This window comes from Anabrus simplex, chromosome 4 (genome assembly GCF_040414725.1).
Source record: "Anabrus simplex isolate iqAnaSimp1 chromosome 4, ASM4041472v1, whole genome shotgun sequence".
NCBI lineage: Eukaryota > Metazoa > Arthropoda > Insecta > Orthoptera > Tettigoniidae > Anabrus > Anabrus simplex.
The window spans coordinates 343,154,019-343,175,368 of record NC_090268.1 but is presented as its reverse complement, the minus strand read 5'-3'; the positions used below and the strand labels follow the sequence as shown (position 1 = coordinate 343,175,368).

The following is a 21,350-nucleotide window of genomic DNA, read 5'->3' as shown; positions in this document are numbered from 1 at the left end:
GGGGCTGTACCTTAATTAAGGCCACGGCCGCTTCCTTCCCACTCCTACCTCTTCCCTGTCCCATCGTCGCCATAAGACCTATCTGTGTCGGTGCGACGTAAAGCAACTAGCAAATAAAATAAACTGAAACTTGAGGAGGCCAAAAATGATGAAAAACTGACCGAAAAGTACAGTATACAAGTTTGGATGACAAAATGTTTTTCTTTTAGACCATAGATTATTAACAATTTGTAAGTAACACTTGTAGCCCGCCTCTGTGGTGTAGTGGTTAGTGTGATTAGCTGCCACCCCCGGAGGCCCGGTTTCGATTCCCGGCTCTACTACGAAATTTGAAAAGTGGTACGAGGACTGGAACGGGGTCCACTCAGCTTCAGGAGGTCAACTAAGTAGAAGGGGTTCGATTCCCATCCTCGAAGTGGTTTTACGTGTTTCCCAATTCTCCCCCATGGAAAATGCCAGTATGGTACCTAACTTAAGGCCGCGGCCGCTTCCCTCTTCCTTGCCCATCCCTTTCAACTTCTCATCCCCCACAAGGCTCCTGTACAGCACAGCATATGAGGCCACCTGGGGGAGGTACAGGACACTGCCCTTGAGGCGGTAGAGGTGGGGTCCCTGGCTGAGTCCGGGAGGAAAAGCCAAAGCCCCAACATTTTCCTGGTTTAAAAATGGGAAACCGCGGAAAACCATCTTCAGGGTTGCCGACAGTGGGGTTCGAACCCACTATTTCCCGAATGCAAGCTGATAGCTTCGTGACCCAAACCGCGCAGCCACTCAATCGGTTGAGCAGAGAAAACATTAAACATTATTCTCTTGTGTTCGCCAGGAAATTCTTCTTTTGCATGATCCTCCTTTTATAATAAAGATTTTACTGCAGCCAATGGCCATTAAAATATGTTTACATGAATAATTACATCAAACAGAATTTGGTTAGTCCCATCTGTCTTTTAGTACACGTCACAACATGATGTAAGTCGCAAGTCTTCTCGCACAATACACATATACATTCTTTTCTCGGGGTGTGGATAGTTTTGTTAGCACACACACGATGATGAAAACCGTGTGTTGCTAATCTAGTCACTATGTGCCTGAGTTCATAGTTTGCCTTCATCCAATCCGTACTGGCCATAGCCTCTGTGGTGTAAAATGTTTCCCATATATCTCCCTTCTTGGTTTGCAGCTCTGTTTGTAACTGGTTGAATGCATCTGTAGACGGCAATATTAGTTTGTGACGTAGTTCTTCTGTGTAGAAGAGTTCTTTTGTCAGCTCGTAACATAGTCTTGAAGGAGTGAATTTGGACAAACATAATACCCTTTTCGTGTAGATTGCTTTTACACTTTCAATGTCTCGAATATTTCTTTTGGTGAAATGTTCCCATATCAATTCTAGTCCGTACGTCATTATCGGAGATATTTTTGCATGGAATAATTTCATAGCGACTTCAACCGAAAGTTTGCGAAAGATCAAGATGTCATTCATTGCTATTACGGCCGCAGCCACTCTATCCTTGATGTGTCTGGTAAAAGTAGTTCCTGACGTCTGTAATGTAATGCCCAAATATTTAAAGTTGTTTACGATAGGCATCGTTTCTCCTCCATTTTCATAGTGAATTTTCTCTTTTAATGCTGTTCTGCCTCCCTTGCGGAAGATCATCTGTACCGTCTTTTGTCGATTAATTCTGAATTTATTGTCCTCTGCCCAAATGTTCAGCTTGCTGAAAGCAGCCTGTACTTCTTCGTGTTTTTCTGATACGAGTACCATATCATCTGCATACATGTATATATGTACCTCGTCGCCTTCGACCTTTATATTGGGTATTAGGTCTGAGACCGCTATATTTTACTTGTAGAGCCGATATTTTTCCTCATAGCGTACCATAGATATTTAAGTTTCTTTCTTTAAACAAACATTATCAATTGAGGTTGACAGTTCAGTCTACGAAGAACCTCTTCATTTTATAAGTGGTCCGTCCACGAGATCCGCCTACACAGCCACATTTTTCAAGCTAAGATCTTCTTCCATGTAACAGAAACAGACTACTTTTCAATACCATATAAAAGAGTTGAGAAAGCATAGCATCTTAGGATCATTTTCTTCAGGTCTAGGCTCATGTCGCGGCAGCATAGCAGAGATGAACGAAAACCTCTTCTGCTACCGCTCGACCCTCCCATCTGACGAATACACTCAGTATTGAACCGCCGTCTCGATGCAAGTGAGTAGTTCCTCTCACACACTCAACACAACTGGGGGATGTCGAGTGTGGTTTAGTCTCACTAACACCAAAGTAACGTAGGAATAACTAGAGAAGAAGGTAGAAAATTGTAGGTATATAGTCTGAGAGGAATGTATATTAAGGTATTAACAATGTGGTTGATAAAATCTTAAACAAGTAATGACAAATGTTTCTTTTACAAAACAACAAAAATGTTTCAAACAGGAAACAAGATATTTGGCAAAAGTCTCTTACGTAAGAACGTCAACGAATACACTGTAGTCGTCGTAACAGAGTCCAAGATTACATCTCAGTAAATTCAGAGACAAGGCAGATATCACAGAAAAATAGCAACTATTGGAAGACCCTCACATCACAGGCTTAGGAACTGGAAAATTTCTTCCGAAGAAGATTGCTTGTTCGCCTCTGTGGTGTAGTGGTTAGTGTGATTAGCTGCCACCCCCGGAGGCCCGGGTTCGATTCCCGGCTCTGCCACGAAATTTGAAAAGTGGTACGAGGGCTGGAACGGGGTCCACTCAGCCTCAGTAGGTCAACTGAGTAGAGGTGGGTTCGATTCCCACCTCAGCCATCCTGGAAGTGGTTTTCCGTGGTTTCCCACTTCCCCTCCAGACAAATGCCGGGATAGTCCCTAATTCAAGGCCACGGCCGCTTCCTTCCCTCTTCCTTGTCTATCCCTTCCAATCTTCCCATCCCCCTGCAAGGCCCCTGTTCAGCATTGTTGGTGAGGCCGCCTGGGCGAGGCATTGGTCATCCTCCCCAGTTGTATCCCCCGACCCAGAGTCTGAAGCTCCAGGACACTGCCGTTGAGGCGGTAGAGGTGGGATCCCTCGCCAAGTCCGAGGGAAAAGCTGAACCTGGAGGATAACCAGATTAAGAAGAAGAAGATTGTTTAAATAGTGCCTTTTCTAGCCCGAAGTCCAATTGAGACGTTTGGGTTCTTCCTCATTTTTGCCCTACGACCTAGATGTTAGGCCCAGTTAAACAACAATGATCATCATCTTTCTCATTTTCCTTCGGCCGCACTTTGGCAACCACTTCGAGATTTTCTTCGATTGATAGCAAAAGAATGAACTTCGAATCGAAGCTATTTTCCTGGAAAAAGGAATGTTCCAATTGATGGACAATATCACTCTTATTTCTCTATATAGCAGTCTGAGTCTATCACTCGTTGCGTGAATGACGTTAGAACAGGCTTACGAACCAGAGGTCCAAAGTATAATGAAGATCTGCCTACTTGCTAGAGGTTTCATTGCCAGACGAACACGTCGGGTTCGGTGCTTGCCTATTGTTCACCTCTATTGGATAGTAGGTGTTTCATCTTCATAAAAGCAGTTCTTGCTCTCTCAGTTCCACATCTAAGGCTACTCTGTGAAATCCCCCCCATCTTCCTGTCTAGAAATGTATTCCTTCCCAATACAGGCTGTATTATGATAACACAGTTTCACAACAAACACTATATCGCATAGCAGTTCACGAGTGATCTGTTGATACATGTCATATAATATGTTACACTCCACGTGTTTTTCAAGGAGTCCAACGAGGTCATCTTGTCCCCAGAAAACCAACCACTCCCCGTCTCCACTCAACCGAACACACATTTGATATCGTACACATTTTGTCCTATTCAAAGTTTGTGAGACACCGTTTCTTTATCCATTCTCATGTTTATAAGAACTATCCCGATACAGATGGCATCCTCTGAACCGGACGGGCGAGGAGCCACAACGACGTTACACTTCAGTTGGTATTAAATCCTTTATGTCGCAACGTATACTTGAATAAAACACAACACGAAACACTGTGACAGCCTGGGAATAATTTGGAATTGGCCGTTTGCCTAGTGAGGAAATGAGAACCACAGAAAACATATATTCATAGCTAGCGACAATAGGATTCGAAACCCACCATCTCTGGAATGCCACGTTATAGCTGTTCGACTCGTATACTGTAGTTGAAGTACTAGGTATTTCAATTAGTAATACTAATTGATGTCCGCCTCTGTGGTGTAGTGGTTAGCGTGATTAGCTGCCACCCCCGGAGGCCCGGGTTCGATTCCCGGCTCTGCCACGAAATTTGAAAAGTGGTACGAGGGCTGGAACGGGGTCCACTCAGCCTCGGGAGGTCAACTGAGTAGAGGTGGGTTCGATTCCCACCTCACCCATCCTGGAAGTGGTTTTCCGTGGTTTCCCACTTTTCCTCCAGGCGAATGCCGGGGTGGTACCTAAGGCCACGGCCGCTTCCTTCCCTCTTCCTTGCCTATCCCTTCCACTCTTCCCATCCCTACACTAGGCCCCTGTTCAGCATAACAGGTGAGGCCGCCTGGGCGAGGTACTGGTCATACTCCCCAGTTGTATCCCCCGACCAAGAGTCTGAAGCTCCAGGACACTGCCCTTGAGGCGGTAGAGGTGGGATCCCTCGCTAAGTCCGAGGGAAAAACCGAACCTGGAGGGTAAACAGATGATGATGATGATGAATACTAATTGATAATACTATACTATAGAAATCTGGTAATTTTGGAAATTTTCTTCCATGCTTAATGTCCTTAGTCCTCCTTAGAAATACTACTCCAGTAACGATACGGTCGTACTAATGTTGTTGTAAAGCGAGAAACAATACTATGTGTATAAAAACCATCGACTGCTGTAGGTCTTCAGAGAAGCCAGAATGCCAAACTCCGGCCTAAAAATTAGTGGTTTAATGTACTGACAAGTCTAATATCGTGGGTCTTTCACATTCAAGCACTCGTAAATGTTAGCTGAATTTGCCAGGTTAGCCGGCTCCGTGGTGTAGGGGTAGCGTGCCTGCCTCTTACCCGGAGGCCCCGGGTTCGATTCCCGGCCAGGTCAGGGATTTTTACCTGGACCTGAGGGCTGGTTCGAGGTCCACTCAGCCTACGTGATTAGAATTGAGGAGCTATCTGACGGTGAGATAGCGGCCCCGGTCTAGAAAGCCAAGAATAACGGTCGAGAGGATTCGTCGTACTGACCACACAACACCTCGTAATCTGCAGGCCTTCGGGCTGAGCTGCGGTCGCTTGGTAGACCAAGGCCCTTCATGGGCTGTAGTGCCATGGGGTTTGTTTGTTTGTTTATTTGCCAGGATTCGATCCCTTAATCTCGATAATAGCATTCCCTAATCAACTACGTTATTCAGTCCTTAAAAGCGAGAGCAAAACAGGTGTTAAATAATTCATTACGAGATTTTCCTAGATGTTTGGTAGTGATAACAATAATGCTGTTGGGTTTACGTCCCACTAACTACTTTTACGGTTTTCGAAGAGATTGGTGGTGAATTGATATGTTTTGCTGTAACGCAGTGTAAATTTATTCCAAATCGTAGGCTGTATGATATAGATTGTATATTCTCTCTGCAGTTTCAATATTTAAAATATATCGATTACCAACCTACGGCCTGAATACCAACCTACGGCCTGAATACCAACCTACGTCCCGGATTCAAATCCCAGGCGGGCCGGATATTTTAGCCGTATTGGTTAATTTCTCAAGCTCGGGAACTGGGTGCTTGTATTTCTTTTAATACACGTGCACATAAAACACATCACACTCTCAGCCACCACAGAAATACGAAACAGTGAATACATCTTTACGTATAGCATTGGTGTCAGAAAGGGCATCTGGCTATTAAACTGGGCTTAATGCCGACCTCAAGTAATTCGCGAAAAGGCCAATAAATGCAATGATTCCCCTGCCTATTCTTCTTCCACCGGTTCTCCCACACCCTGGTGCCTTGGCGAGCACATGTACTATACTTGGCATGCTTTCAATGCCGGAGTTCCTTTATGACGCCAATCGCCTGTGGAGGGATGTATTCAGTACTGCGTGTTTCTGTAGTGGCTGGTGTTGTGTTGTGTTGTGTTGTGTTGTGTTGTGTTGTGTATGAAGTAGTTCGTATTCGTACAAACACAGCCACTATATGAGTCACAGGAATGAGTCAGACGTGGTTGAAGTCCTCGACTCAGCTGAGAATCGAACTCGGGACACTCTGAACCGAAGACTGCGACGTCAAGGAGCCGGACACTGGTTTTCTCCCCAATCAGTCATCAAAATGACCCCTAAGACTTGATGAGGTAATGATCTCAAAGCTTAGCACATGCAATACCTTGTTAATGACTCGAGATAGAACCTAATGATGTATCTTAGTGATTATACAATGTACAGCTTATCCCGTTGCACGACATTCCTACAAGTAGTTGGCTGACGAAAGCGGACACTTTGCCAAGCATGTAACAGAAGGAACTTGATGTGATGTTACAGTTGAGTATGATACCTTCCATTTTTATGCGCGGCACTTCAATAACTGTAAATACAGCGGGTATATTGAAGTTTTAAGGTAGAGAAATCTAAGGAGCTGAGAATTGTATTTATCCGAAAGAACTAAAAATCAGTACCACGTGGAGATTCTGGCGCTGAGAGCGACTGCCCTGATTGTAGTCTCTCCATGGGCTTTTACTCACTCTCTTCAGAAATTCTGAGATATGTTATTTAAATTAACAGTAAGCACCTACCATACTCATCATCGTGAGGAATTCAGATTCGCAATTGGTTTGACTGTGTGGCAAGTCTTCATTTGGCTCCACTCTTGAGCAGTACGTTTATCTCCTCATAGCTTTGAAGCCCTGCGTTCACAAGGAAACTCTTCTCTAAGGTCTTTTATGGTCTTCTTTGGTATTTTGCCTTCAATAACTTCAGCAATCAAACTATCATCCCGAAGCCTACGGACTATCCACAAGAGCTTTATCTTCCTAATCTAACTCAGCAGCTGACATCTCTCTTCTTTATTGTATCATTCTCAACCATATCGCCATCTTTCTACCTATCTACACAGTATATATCTATCGGTCTACAGTAGAACCTCCGTTGTCCGAAAGACTTTTAACCGAAATACTGTTTAACCAAAACGATCGGGGGATAAATTGGTTAAATTACAAAAACGAACTAAAAAAAGACAATTCATGTTATTCTCACGTTCAGCCAATGAGACACTGTTTTGGTTAGCGACCAACCCTGAAGATGGTCTTCTGTGGTTTCCCAATTTTCACACCAGGAAATGCTGGGGCTGTACCTTAAAAGGCCATGGCTACTTCCTTCCCATTCCTAACCCTATTCCATCGTCGCCGTAAGACCTATGTGTGTCGGTGCGACGAAAACGCAAGTTGTAAAGATTTAAGAAAACATGACATTCAATTATTATCCGAAATTTGCATTATCAGAAACCACCTTCCGCCTCTTTGTTTCGATTAACAGAGATCCAACTGTATTTATGTATTTATATACATTTGTTTGTTGTTCATTCTATAGACCTTGACTTTCTCAAAACTAGATCAAGATAATTACTTTTTTCACATGTTTACAGAGTTCACAATATGACGGCCAAGACGACAAAGTTCACTGACCTTATGATCATGCCTGAACATATAATGACAGCAACAATGACAAGATGTGAATTAAACTCAATGACTCTTCTAGACATGTTGCGTAGCGGTTAGTGTGAGTAAGCTGCCAACCCCGGAGGCCCGCTTTCGATTTCCTGCTCTTCCACAAAATTTTGAAATTGCTACGAAGGCTGGAATGGGGTCCACTCAGCCTCGGGAGGTTAACTGAGTTGAGTGGGGTTCGATTCCCACCTCATCCATCCTCGAAGTGGTTTTCCGTGGTTTCCCAATTCTCCTCCATGCAAATGCCGGGATAGTACCTAACTTAAGACCACGGCTGCTTCCTTTCCTCTTCCTTTTCTATCCCTTCCGATCTTCCCATCTTCCCCTGTGCAGCATAGCAGGCGAGGCCGTCTGGGCGAGGTACTGGTCTTCCTTCCCTGTTGTATCCCCCGACCCAAAGTCTCTGCCCTTGAGGCGGTAGAGATGGGATCCCTCACTGAGTCCGAAGGAGAAACCAATCCTAGAGGGTAAACGGATTAAGAAGGAAAGAAATGCATCACATTCGAATGCCATTAAAATGTCACCTAGTACATAAACATCTACCGTAGAAGCTCTGCGAATTTTTCTCTTAAGACTTACATCTAACTGCAAATATTTCGCTGGATTTCGTTGAGTTTGGTCAGGTATTGTGGGAATTATGAATTTTGTAAATATTAGGAAACCACTTCAAAATAAAAGCTCAGTTGAAACGGGCTACTTTCCCCCATCTTTCTCTCATTAACCACGAGGTCACTGAATGAATTATTGGAGTCAGCTTCTACCCGTGGGTACTTCTACTGTACTGTTACCCCGATAGCACACAATATCTAATTAACGTAGCATTGGACTTATCCTCAAGACAAGTCGGTTCTCAACAGTACACGACAAGAATAAAGTTCGCTAAGTGTATTTTGGTGGAAAAGAGTGTGCAAAAGTTAAGTGACAAGTCATTTTCGGAACCAGGAAGTACAAGAGTCTCATAGAGGGATGACAAAACAGTCAAGTGTGAATGAAACATGTGTTACGAACATAATAAGCGAGCAAAACGCTATTAATAACAAGATTTGCACAGGTCTCCCGAGAGCTTCAACTCCACGCAAAGATTCAGCCATTATATTTATTTATTTATTTATTTATTTATTTATTTATTTATTTATTTATTTATTTATTTATTTATTTATTTATTTATTTATTTATTTATATTACACAGATTGTAGATACAATTTAGGGATGGTGAATGGAGAAACCATTTGTGCCTCATCCCCACTTAAAATTACAATATTAAATAATTACAATTATAGGCTACAGAATGTGCTTATATACAATTACCGTACTTATATATACGTAATATTTATATAATATTCACAGAACCTGTTCTACATTCAAGTAATTCTACTCCCTCACACATACACACACACACACACACACACACCATTGTCATGATTTCTTAACGACATCGCCAACTTTTTATCAGTCTACAGTATCTATTTACGTTTTTATAGACTTTTTGGAAAATGACTGATATTATCCGTTGTATAAATGTAAGTTCTGTATTTTTATATGGTAATCTTAAACTTTTGATCAGTAGCGTACGATTATATTGACGTTCACTTGCCATGGAAACCTTCCTTTTCCCACACCTGCGGGGTCGCGGGAGCGAACTGTGTAACACATGTGTATTACTATTGCGTATTTCTGTGATGGCTGGCAGTGTGGTGTGTTGTCTGAATAAGAAGAGGAGAGTGTTGGGACAAACACAAACACCCACTCCCCCAGCCGGAAGAATTAATCACATGAGATTTAAATCCCCGATCCGGCTGGGAATCGAACCTATGACCCTCTGAACCTCAACGCTGATCATTCAGCCAATGAGTTGGACTTTGCCGCGGAAACAATCTGTTGCATAATTTTCCTCACATAAAATAAGAAACACTGTGTGTGTTCCGGTCACTAACGTAAATCATGGAACCTCTTACAGATAATTTAGTTCATAAATTGTCTAGAAGAGAAAGTTGACGTTCCGAACAAGCCCGCCCTCTCATACATCCACAACCTAATCTCTCATGAACCACATTTTCTCACGAAGATGCTTGATAAACAATATACAATGGATAAGTGTTTATGCTTAGTTCAAGGTTGATGAGCGTGAGATAATAGATCTGTCCAGGTATAAACATGTCATACTTAATAACAAAGAACTATAAGTCTTCCACCAAGGACTAAAAGGAAATTTTCATATGACTTATCTGGTACGTAAATAGCGCATTTCGTTCGTAAAATGAGGCCCCATGTATAATGAAATATTAGAAAAGCTCGGATGTTATTATTACAGTAATAGTGGTAGTAAACAAGTAAACATTAATAATTATAATACCATTAATTCCGCCTGTTGCCATTTCTTGATGGATGCAGTATTTTTGTATCCGTCTCTTGGCACAGGCCAGAGCAAAGTGTAACTTCCACCGAAGTCCCAGTCTCATCCATGGCTGTGACAATATGGAAGCTGCTGGGGTATGGGTGGTGCTGAGTAATGACATTTGGGGCACAACTAGTGTCTGAGTGTTATGAAAGGTGTTGCTCATAGGATCAGTCGTGCTGCAGTGACACCTTCTGGTCCAGTGAGGAAAGCAATGGCAAACTACCTCACTCCTCATCTTGCCTAGTATGCCTCATTTGGGCTCTGCCATTGATTTTTCCAGTTTCCCCTATAACTTCATAGCCTTTGGTGGTGCTATTTGAGGATCCAACCAGCCTCTGGGCTGATGACCTAACAGACAGACACCATTAATTAATTTAATAATCATCATCATCACAGCACAGCACCTTCCAGGGTTGGGTTGGTTATTATTAATCTTTTTTCTCATGGGTTATTCAACAGCATTTCTCAGAAACGTTCAGTGGCATGCAATAGAACACCCGTCTCCTTACTGAGTTAAAAATATAGAAGTGTGAATGTTTCATTTTCAGTATAATTTTATTCTTCCATCAGGTAAGTACTGCAGTTGGCGGATATCTGTCACTACAGGGTCGCCAGATTTTCTTCCAGGCCGTAATGATGGGAGGTTTGATTTATGCTCAAAATCCTTAAAGAAACTGAAGTCGACACTTTTCACATTGTATGGTTTCGTGGGTGCCTTATTCTTGCTATATAATCCATGGGCGAATTAATTGGTGGAGAGAAGTAGTGCTCTAGAGTGGCATGGACACTATCACATTCCATCATAGTGTGCCCCTTTTCCAGATACAGTTGTTCCACGGTGATGTTCTTAGATCTAGCGGCATTACTTAAGGCGCTGGCTAAAACCTTGTTCCTATTCTGATAATTACAGCCATCAGAAATTAAGGTAACCTTATTGGTTGGAGGTGGCAAATTTTCAATAAAATTAACTATGCATGATGTAAATTCATTTGCACTTACACCACCATTGCCCTCGTGCCATACATAAAGTGTAACATCACCGTTTCTTAGATCATAAATTGTGAAATTGTGTACTTGAAGTTTCTGTCTGTAGTATGTCTTGGATGCTAGCAACTTAGGACACAAAAGAACACTTTGAAGATCCATTGTTACCACAACATGATAATCAGTACTGGCCTCCTTAGCTTTATTCTTCGCTTCCCGAGCCTCGTCTTTCCTTAGGAGGTGTTTTTGATATTCTTCTTCTACTTGACCAACTTTATATGCACAGCAAATGTCTCACTGGTCTTTTTTAGGCAGATGAATATCAATTTTGTCTTCTTCCAACGTATCCATGAAAAGGGTTCTACAGCTCGGAGATTTGTTGTTTTCGTCACACCATTCCTTGTAGACTGAAAACATATGTAATTTTGATCGAAAAGTTGGTTCAACGTATACCTTTTTCGTGGACTTTCGACAATAATGGCTGGGAACTTTAGGTAAAACTCCAAGCCACTCACGAATTGTCTTCTTGTCTTCAATTTTCTTTTTCTTCTTGATGGACATAGGTACGTCCTGCTTTTCTTGGGCACGTTTCTTCAATGGACTGCTTCGGGCAACGGTGTCTGAATTATCTGCTCCCTTACCAGCAGAAGTTGAAATATGTTCGACGTCCTTTACATGTGTCCATCTCTTGTAACTGTCCTCACCAATTCCCAAAGTGTTTATGAAAAATGTTCGGCAAACACGCACACTTTCTCCGTCAGGTTTAGTTAAATGTATATCATGGCCTACGTTCTTTCTTTTTGATGTTGCCTGCTGTTTCTTTGCGCCTTCTGAGAACATTCCTAGTCGTGACAAGCCCTCTGATGTATGCCTTCTTTTCAGCCCAGGATGGAATCTGCCAGAAATCTTTGAACAATTGACATCGGTGCTCCTCATTGATTGTACCGCAAAGGAATGCCTTCTGTGTCTTCTTTATAAGTTCTTTATGTTTGCACCTGTTACCTAATTTTCTTGCCTGTTTTGTGATTACTTTAGCCTTTTGCTGTAAGCCTAAGTAAGGCTTGCCAAAGATTCTATTTGAACGGGATTTTTCCTTTGCTTTGTGGTTGAGTCTCTTCTCTGCGCTTACATTTCGTATATCAGGATTACCAACAGACATTTCGGAATGATCCAGCGCCTCACTCACAGTTTTCGTACCTTCGTTAGACGTATCTTCGGTCTTCGGTGTCCCTCTATTTTTATGAGAGTTCAGTATATTTTGGAGATCATCTTCTTCTACATTCCACTTAATGGAAGACATGTCATGTAGATCTTCTAAATCTGAAATAAATGATTTAATATTAGAACACAGTTTTTATCCTTCGTGTGGCTCCATTTGTCAACGTCACAGATTTTACACTAATTGCTTTGTACTCGTATTAGTCACAATTTTATGTTTAAGTAGAAGGCTTGTAAAACTTCAAACATACCTATTATAGGGCAGGCGATTTCCATTGCCTCCACATTTCTTGCTGTGCTGGTAGAGTCATTATCAGACATCGCCGCTATGGATGCAGTAAGTTCTTCTAGATGAAAGGGAAATGAGGATTATTTTGTAGATAAATTTTAGAGGCCACATGACTATTTGTTTACCAATAATGCAACATTCATATTGAACATAGTTTCTATGATATCCATGTGTTTCAAGTTGGTATTGTAATTCATACGTACCTGCTGCAGAACTTGTAACATCCATCACGTCGTCCAATATTTCTTCCATGGTAGGGGTGTCGTCATTTCCATAGTGATTTGTCTCTGTTGTGGGTTTTACAAATGCACCTGCGGTATACTAAAGGAAATAAAACGATCATACTACTGTCATCTTACAATCCATAGTAGTTGTTATTTAAATGTGCATAGAGTTGGGATAGCCCTTGTGTTTTTGGTATTTTAAGATTTGCAATGCATCATGCTTTCATCACTGTTTATTAATTGACTTACCTTTGTCTGACTGATAATCTTTTGTAGATATCTCCAATGCCATTTGTAGAATCTTCTTTCCACGGCTGAACATTTCTCTTCACAATAAAGTTCCTGCAGCAATAATAGTAGAAGCGGCAGAAAAAGATCTGACGTCTACTTGTTCAATCTGGCGCCATACAGATTAAACAATCCCTATAGAGTTGTCATTGTCGAGCAGAAGGCGGAAAAGTATAACACTAACGCGTTCGACTCAACACATAGGAGATATTTCCCGGAAGCGTGAACAGTGTGGACCAAGGTATAATACTCCTATGTGTCCTTCAAGCATATAGGAGATTTTCCCCCAGCAACAAAAATGCTAAGCCACATAGGAGGTGCAATATTTTGTGGAATTTAACCCATTTAATATTTTCTAACACATTGGAGGTTTTGCCACTTCGTAGTGGCAGCCATTCTGAATCTCTTGGTGCTAAAATCTCATTTTCACAAATTCTGGCACACAGGAGGTTTTTTTCCCGGCAACGACGATATGTCGGTCTGTAAAAAAGAGAAAACGCGGTGTAGTTGTGAATATATATAATTATACAGTATATCTTTTTTCTTTTTTTTAAATTTGCTTTGCGTTGCACCGAAACAGATAGGTCTTACGGCGACGATGAGATAGGAATAGGCTAGGAGCGGGTACAGCCCAGCAATGGCCTGGTGTGAAAATGGGAAACCACAGAAAACCATCTTCAGGGCTGCCGACAGTGCAGTTCCAACCCACTACCTCCCGAATGCGAGCTCACAGCTGCGCGCCCCTAACCGCACGGCGAACTTCCTCAATGAAAAGATATTTGAGTAAAGTATAGAGTGAGTGCTGTTGATAAACCACCGATTGTATGTAAAATACTCAGGTGATTGATTGAGGATGCCATTGGTATTCTTCGCTATGACCTGTTCTCATCCATCCATCAGACGAACTTTCACACGTTGAATTTTATTTTACCATACCCCCTATATCCACTGAATATTGTGTCACCCGACTTCCAGGCATTTGGGTCTTAGCCACACCAATCTTTCCTACAGAATCCTTTGAATCAGTTATGATTTCAAAGCTGTCAAAACGCACTTGAGTAACTCCCACAGCCCACACCCTGCCCCGCATAGGACGTGGACATTTAATGACATTGTCATTGGATTTTCACCAAACTGGCCGCAGTTCTAATCCCATGCAATGCACGTGGAATTTTTAAGATGAATAGTCACCACTTTACGGTTCGAATTCCACGCAAATTTGTAGGTCCTGTAGCTATGATTATGGTCCAAACGGTCACATAGAACTACAAAGATGCGACTTTCCCTTTCTTCTCCCTTCAATTAAACCCACTTCTGTCTGTTAAGTTTTCAACCTGAAGGCTGGTTGGATCCTCAAATAGCACCACCAAATGTTACGATATTTGGTTGTGAGGAAACTACAACTACCTCATAATGAGGCGTACAAGGCATGATGAGGCGTGAGGTAGTTTGCCATTGCTTTCCTCACTGGACCAAAAAGTACCTCTGCAGCATAACTGCGACCATACGCGAAACATTGTTCACAACATCTAGACGGACTAGTCTTGCTCCGAATAGTGTTTCTCTGCAGCTTCCATATCGTCAGTCATAAATGAGATTGAAACTTCGGTGGAAGCTACTTTTCGCTCTGCCTGTGGCAAAAGACAAACACAAACTAGCAACAGACGGAGCCCATTCTTAACCGATGGAATTCTAAATTAACAGAAACGATAGATTAAAGTCAAGAGACAGGAGAGGAATCTGCGATGAACACATGTTCTATTCTATAACCCAGTGAGTTTGCCATGCGGTTAGGGTCGCGCAGCTGAGAGCTTGCATTCGGAAGATAGTGGTTTCGAACCCCCACTGCCAGCAGTCCTGAAGATGGTTTTCCGTGGTTTCCCATTTTCACTGCAGACAAATGCTGGAGCTGTACCTTAATTAAGGCTACGGCCCCTTCCCTCCCTTTCCTAGCCCTTTCCTATCCCATCGTCACCATAAGACCTGCGTCAGTGCGACGTAAAGCAAATTGTAATAAAATTAAAAAAACTATAAAACTCAGACCTTTTCGGAAAGCCTAAAATCTTAAAATCATACCGCCAACTAGTTAGATCGACCTGTAAGCAAGTTATGGTTGAGAGACCTTTCAGATCTAGGAAATCCTTTGGCATTCTTTCTCATTACTTTTTCTTAATGTCCCATTTATTGCCTTTCTATACTCTCTCACTTTATTCTTTACACAACTAGCATTTTGATTATTTTATAGATATTTATTCAGAGTTAAATTTCCGCATCTTCACGTCAAAGTTACAACTGCAAAGGTGAAAGACCTAAGGAAGCTTGCTTTATACTGTGTTAAAGTTACAGGGCAGTCTGACGGAAGTGTTCCCGGTCGCAGGCTTGCTCAGCGGCCCTTGACTTTAACCTAAGTTTTTAACCCGCTAAAAAAAAAAAAAAAGGTGACACTACATTGTCGTTCTTATTTGAGTTCAAATCTGAGATCAAGAACCCTTTCCTTGACAACGCCTTCCAGACTCCTACAAGAGATCTCCTGTGATACCCGTATAGTCTTCGGAGGACTAGTACGCCCTCCTTATTCCTTTCAGCCAATCACCTCTATAATCAGAGATGCACGATGCTGATGATAATAATAATAATAATAATAATAATAATAATAATAATAATAATAATAATCATCATCATCATCATCACCATAATCGTCATCATCATAATCATCATTACCTTACTGAGTTGTTGACGCGCGGTTGTATTCGGCAGATGGTGAGGTTCGAACCGCACCGGCGGTAACCCTGAATATAGCTTTCCATGGTTTCCCAACTTCATATCAGGCAAATGCTGGGGTGTAGATCACTTGTTAGGGACATCGTGAGCGTGCTCTGCAAGTCTATGGGGTCTCTCATATAAACACAGACCGAACGCACAGTGTTAGTACTCTGCGCTACGGCAGCTGCCTCAGCCGAAGGTATGCCGCGCGCGGCCGCCCTGCTTTAAGCGTGTATACAATCTTACATGAAATCTTACCTTCTAAAAGATGCTGGAAGTGTCGCCTTCCTGGGGTATAGAGGCATTGTGTCTGGTAACCACATTCTGGCTGCCGCGAGTGAGTTAGATATCCCACTGTAATGTTTCTGATTTCATTCGTAATGTTTTATTTCAGTTCCTCAAATGTGTGAGTATTATTAATATTTTTTGCTAGTTGCTTTACGTCGCACCGACACAGATAGGTCTTATGGCGACGATGGGAGAGGGAAGGGCTAGGAGTGGGAAGGAAGCGGCCGTGCCCATAATTAAGGTACAGCCCCAGCATTTGCCTGGTATGAAAATGGGAAACCACGGAAAACCATCTTCAGGGCTGCCGACAGTGGGGTTCGAACCTACTATCTCCCGAATACTGGATACTGGCCGCACTTAAGCGACTGCAGCTATCAAGCTCGGTATATTATTATTATTATTATTATTATTATTATTATTATTATTATTATTATTCCGGAAATATCGTGGATTACAGAGGTGTAAGAAGGTGCCGGGGTGAATGGTTGGACAAGGAAATGACCAAAGCATAAGTTAAAGCACTAAATTTTGAAATTTCATTTCTTTCCTTCCTTTTTTCTTAAAATTTGATAGATAGAAAGTCTGAATAAACAACAACAACAACAACATATAATAATGAGTTCATCAGCTCCAACAACAATGACTTAAAGTCAAAAATGTATAAAACTAGGGAGAATTATCAACGTGAAAAAATACGAGGGATGAACATTATAACTCTGAAACAGGTACACTATTTTATAAGAGCATATTTGCTCCACTAACGTCCATAGCCTAGGAGTCTGAGCTCCAAAATGAATACAGTCTAACCTCTCACAGGAATAAATTTCTTCAGCGCTCAAGGATATACCTGACAATCTTCAAATGACGTATTTACAGTCACTTCTGCTCAAGAGTTTTTCATTTTCTCTTCTAGAAACATAAACAGGGGCATTGAGTGCCCATACTAAATGTCCATAATGTAAAAAGAAAAAGGTTGATAATGATCGGCCAAAAGCAAAATGCAGGGAAACGAAAAACCTGCACTCCTTCTAGAAAACTCTTAAATCCTAAGTGAGCTTATGGCCCAAATATACAGAAGCTAAGCCTATTCTACGCCGCGGTGACTAAATGCGAAACATTAAATACCAAAAGAGTGTTAAGAATTTTAGATGATAAGAAAGTTTAGTCACCCCATACCAAGTTGAATGGGAATCAACTGAGGGAAATCACTCTTTGTTCCTTTACATTACATGTTTCCCAGTAGGGAATAAAACAGAGTCCTTAGAATGACCGAAAATTTTACATTTGAACCACCAGAGCTTTGAAACCTTCCCCTCAAGCTATCTGCCGGAGCTATCACATGTTAAGAAAATTCTGCCAATACCTTGAATTGCTGGGCCTTCCGAAGGCCTATCTTCGGCCCCTGCCCCCTAGGTACACGCCTCACGCGATGAAACATAGCGATGAAGATGACAATAAGGCCTTAAAGCGCCCAGCTTTTATAGTATCTTGAGGGAAAGTTTCCAGAACTCTTTACAGATAGGCTGGATGCCTGTACACACCCCCAATTTTCATTGGCTAGAGAAAATATTCGCAAAATTTCTAATTGGTTGATAGATACAGGAGATTGAGGGTGGGGGGCAGAAGTGTTGACAATCTTGACACAAGAACATAGGTTATCCAACTGTGAAAATTAACTTTCCCTTTCCCTTAAGAATTAATTGTCCTTAATCCCAATTAGCTAGACGGAGAAGGTGTACCCCCGGTACAATTATTATTATTATTATTATTATTATTATTATTATTATTATTATTATTATTATTATTATTATTATTGAATCGATTTTGGCCAGCTAGGGACCACGTAAATAATTCTTAATGATTTCAGTTTTCTTTGGCACCAGTATTCAATACCTAATTATCTTGCTTGCGGCTGCTTTCTTTTCATCCGTCCAATGTTGTTTCTTATCTGTCCCTGTTTATGGTTCGTCGAACCCCTCAAATTTCTGCAACGGGTTCTATGTTCCATAATGTTCATTTCTTGCAGTCCTTCTTGGTGTTAATAAACCCTTTTCCATATGAGTTACCTTTCCTATAGGACTATTATTATTATTATTATTATTATTATTATTATTATTATTATTATTATTATTATTATTATTATTATTATTATTATTATTGTGATTGCAGGGGACCTTGTAGGGAAGCCGGCTTGGGGCAAAGACCAACCCAACAACTACAATGGCGAACAGAACTGCGTAGTTCTGGACGGAGGTCGCAACTGGCTCTGGAATGACGTGGGCTGTAACCTGGACTACCTGCACTGGATCTGCCAGCACAGTGAGTATTTCACAGACAGCTTCCTTAATTAATTTGGCTAATGCAACGACTTCCAATAGCACTGCTATTGTCTACCACTACATTCCTCTCGAACTTAGGCCACTGTAATTTTTGGTTACGAAATAATAGGCTATTACTTTTCGCGTAATATCTTGACAAACAGATCTCATTTGACTTTTGTGATAGTCTAAGAAAAGTATCTCTAGTAAATTAAAGAGAACTCCAGGATTTATCTCGAGAGAATATGGGTTCGAATTGTATTTACTTTGACTATTTAACGAATAACAACAAAATTAAATGACATAATAATGAAAATGAATAAATATAAAACATATCAGATAAATAGATATTTGGTTTGGTTATCTGGTGGTCCGGTTGTACTATTTCTCCATTTAAATGGTTCATGGTGTGGGTTACTACAGTCACGTCCTAGTTCGTGAACCATGGTCAACGGCTGAGTAGCCTAGTAAGTGGTCCTGAGAGTTGGGATAGGCTACTACTGGGGTAGGATTGGGCATCTCGGACATGTTCCGAGTCGTGTGCTCAGGTGGCTGGGACTATACAATCCATAGTTGGTCCCTAACCTGTTCGAAGAGAGATCCTTACTGGTAAGTAGGGTAGCATCCTGCTTCATATAAATTTTACCGAGCACGCTCAGAACCTTTTTAAGCAAGCTTCGGACCTATGGGTAACGGAGTCCTACTTCTACCTAACAGGCGATGGACTTCTTGAAAACAATTTGGCGAACGAAATGGAAATCGGTGGGAGTGGGAGCTATCAATATTAATGGGGTTTATGGACGAAAGAATGTAGTACTGGCTGAGTCAGCAGAGAGGACGCATCTGGATGTGTTAGTAGTCAACGATGTTTGGGTAAGGAGGGATACAGAGGAAGAGATAAGAATTCTAAGATATTTTAACAGATATGAAAAGGGGATGGGCAGAGTGTCGGGTAGGACTTTTCATCAGGAACACAATAATACGCAACATCGTTTCTGTTAGGCACGTAAATGAACGAATGATGTGGGTAAATTTAGCAGTTGGAGGAATTAGGATGAAAATTGTCTCAGTGTATTCACCACGTGAGGGTGCAGATAAGGAATAGGTTGACACATTTTATGAAATACGGAGCGACATCATAGTCAGGTTACAGCAAGGAAAGTAAAATGCTAATAGGCGAATTCACTGCGAGAAACGGAAATAGAACTAAAGGATATAAGAAGATGATGGGCAAATCGAAGGAAGATGAAAGCTAAGAGATGAGAGGCATTCACTGGACTGCTGTGCTCGTAAGGGATTGGCGGTTACTTCAAGTATTTGCCACATGAGGATGTTAGGGGTACCAGTTTCATGATGTCTGTATCATAACTGACTTTGAATTTTGAAAATCTGTTAGAGATGTGCGGTTATTTCCTGAGTTTCGCGATAATAATAATAATAATAATAATAATAATAATAATAATAATAATAATAATATTGATTTACCGGGCGAGTTGGCCTTGCGGTTAGGGGCGCGTAGCTATGAGCTCGCATCCGGGAGAGTGGGTTCGAATCCCACTGTCGGCAGCCCTGAAGATGGTTTTCCAAGGTTTCCCATTTTCACACCAGGCAAATGCTGGGGCTGTACCTTAATTAAGGCCACGACCGCTTCCTTCCTATTCATAGGCCTTTCCTGTCCCATCGTCGCCATAAGACCTATCTGTGTCGGTGCGACGTAAAGCAAAATGGCAAATAATAATAATAATAATAATAATAATAATAATAATAATAATAATAATAATAATAATAATAATAATAAAGGCGTGTGGCCTCCAAAGAGGCCCGATCCAAGTTTTTCGAGTTGACGCCGTATAGGCGACATGAATGTCTGTGAGGATGGGGCCCTGCCTATAAATGATTTATAAGTATAAAGATGGCACACACACATACCCAGCCCCCGAGCCATCGGAATTAACCAATGAAGGTTAAATCCCCGACGTGGCCGGGAATCGAACCGGGAACTCCAGGGACGAAAGGCCAGCACGCTAACTATATAACCATGGAGCTGGACGGTTTTACGATGATTCAGACCACTATCTCTTCTGCAGTGAACTTTTCGAGACCCAGGATAGAGAAAGTGAAATAAGTCTACCGACAAACAAGGGTAAGGAATAGCCAAGGCGAGGCAATTAGACAGAAGTTCATGGATATTATTAGTGAAATGTTCAAAACAATAGAGAGTGAATAGGTTCAGGATATAGAAAGATTATGAGTGGCATACAGGGATGCTATAATAAAAACAGCAAGTAAATGCCTAGGAACGAGTGCGTTAAGGATGGGAAAAAGTGAACATCTTGGTGGAATGATGAAATCAGAGCAGCTTGTAAACGTAGAAAAGTCATATCAAAAATGGCTCCAAACAAGAAGAACTGATGCAGAGAGGGAATCGTACGTAGACGAAGGAAACAGAACGAAACAAATAAATGTACAATCCAAGAAGAGCTCCTGGGAAGATTTTGACAATAACCTGGAAAGACTTGATTAAGCAGTAGCGAAACCTCTCTGGACAGTACTAAAGAAAGAAAGAAAGAAAGAAAGAAAGAAAGAAAGAAAGGGAGGGAGGGAGGGAGGGAGGGAGGGAGGGAGGGAAAAAGGAAATGAACAGTTTTCTGGGCAAATTTGGTGAACTCATAGTAGGTCCCAGGGAATCACTGCATAGATGGAAGGAAAAGGAAATATTTCTGTTGAAGTCGCGGGTTCGTGGGGAGGAGAACAATGGTGTTAGTAAGTTTACTCTAGAGGAAGTGGAAAGGATGGCAAAGAAACTACAGTGTCATAACGCAGCCGAAATGCATGAAATTAGACCTGAAGTGAAATAGTAAGAAGGCAGGGATGAAGTGGCTTCACAGAGTGAT

The 21,350-nt window shown here is 41.6% G+C and overlaps 1 protein-coding gene across 1 annotated transcript in view; it reads left to right on the top strand.

The window, feature by feature from the left end:
- Positions 1–21,350, top strand: part of fw (furrowed) — a 524,942-nt gene that overhangs the window by 409,290 nt on the left and 94,302 nt on the right. The window contains exon 8 of the mRNA XM_067146533.2: positions 18,308–18,457. Within this exon, the coding sequence (XP_067002634.2) occupies positions 18,308–18,457 (150 nt within the window). The remainder of the gene's footprint in view (positions 1–18,307; positions 18,458–21,350) is intronic.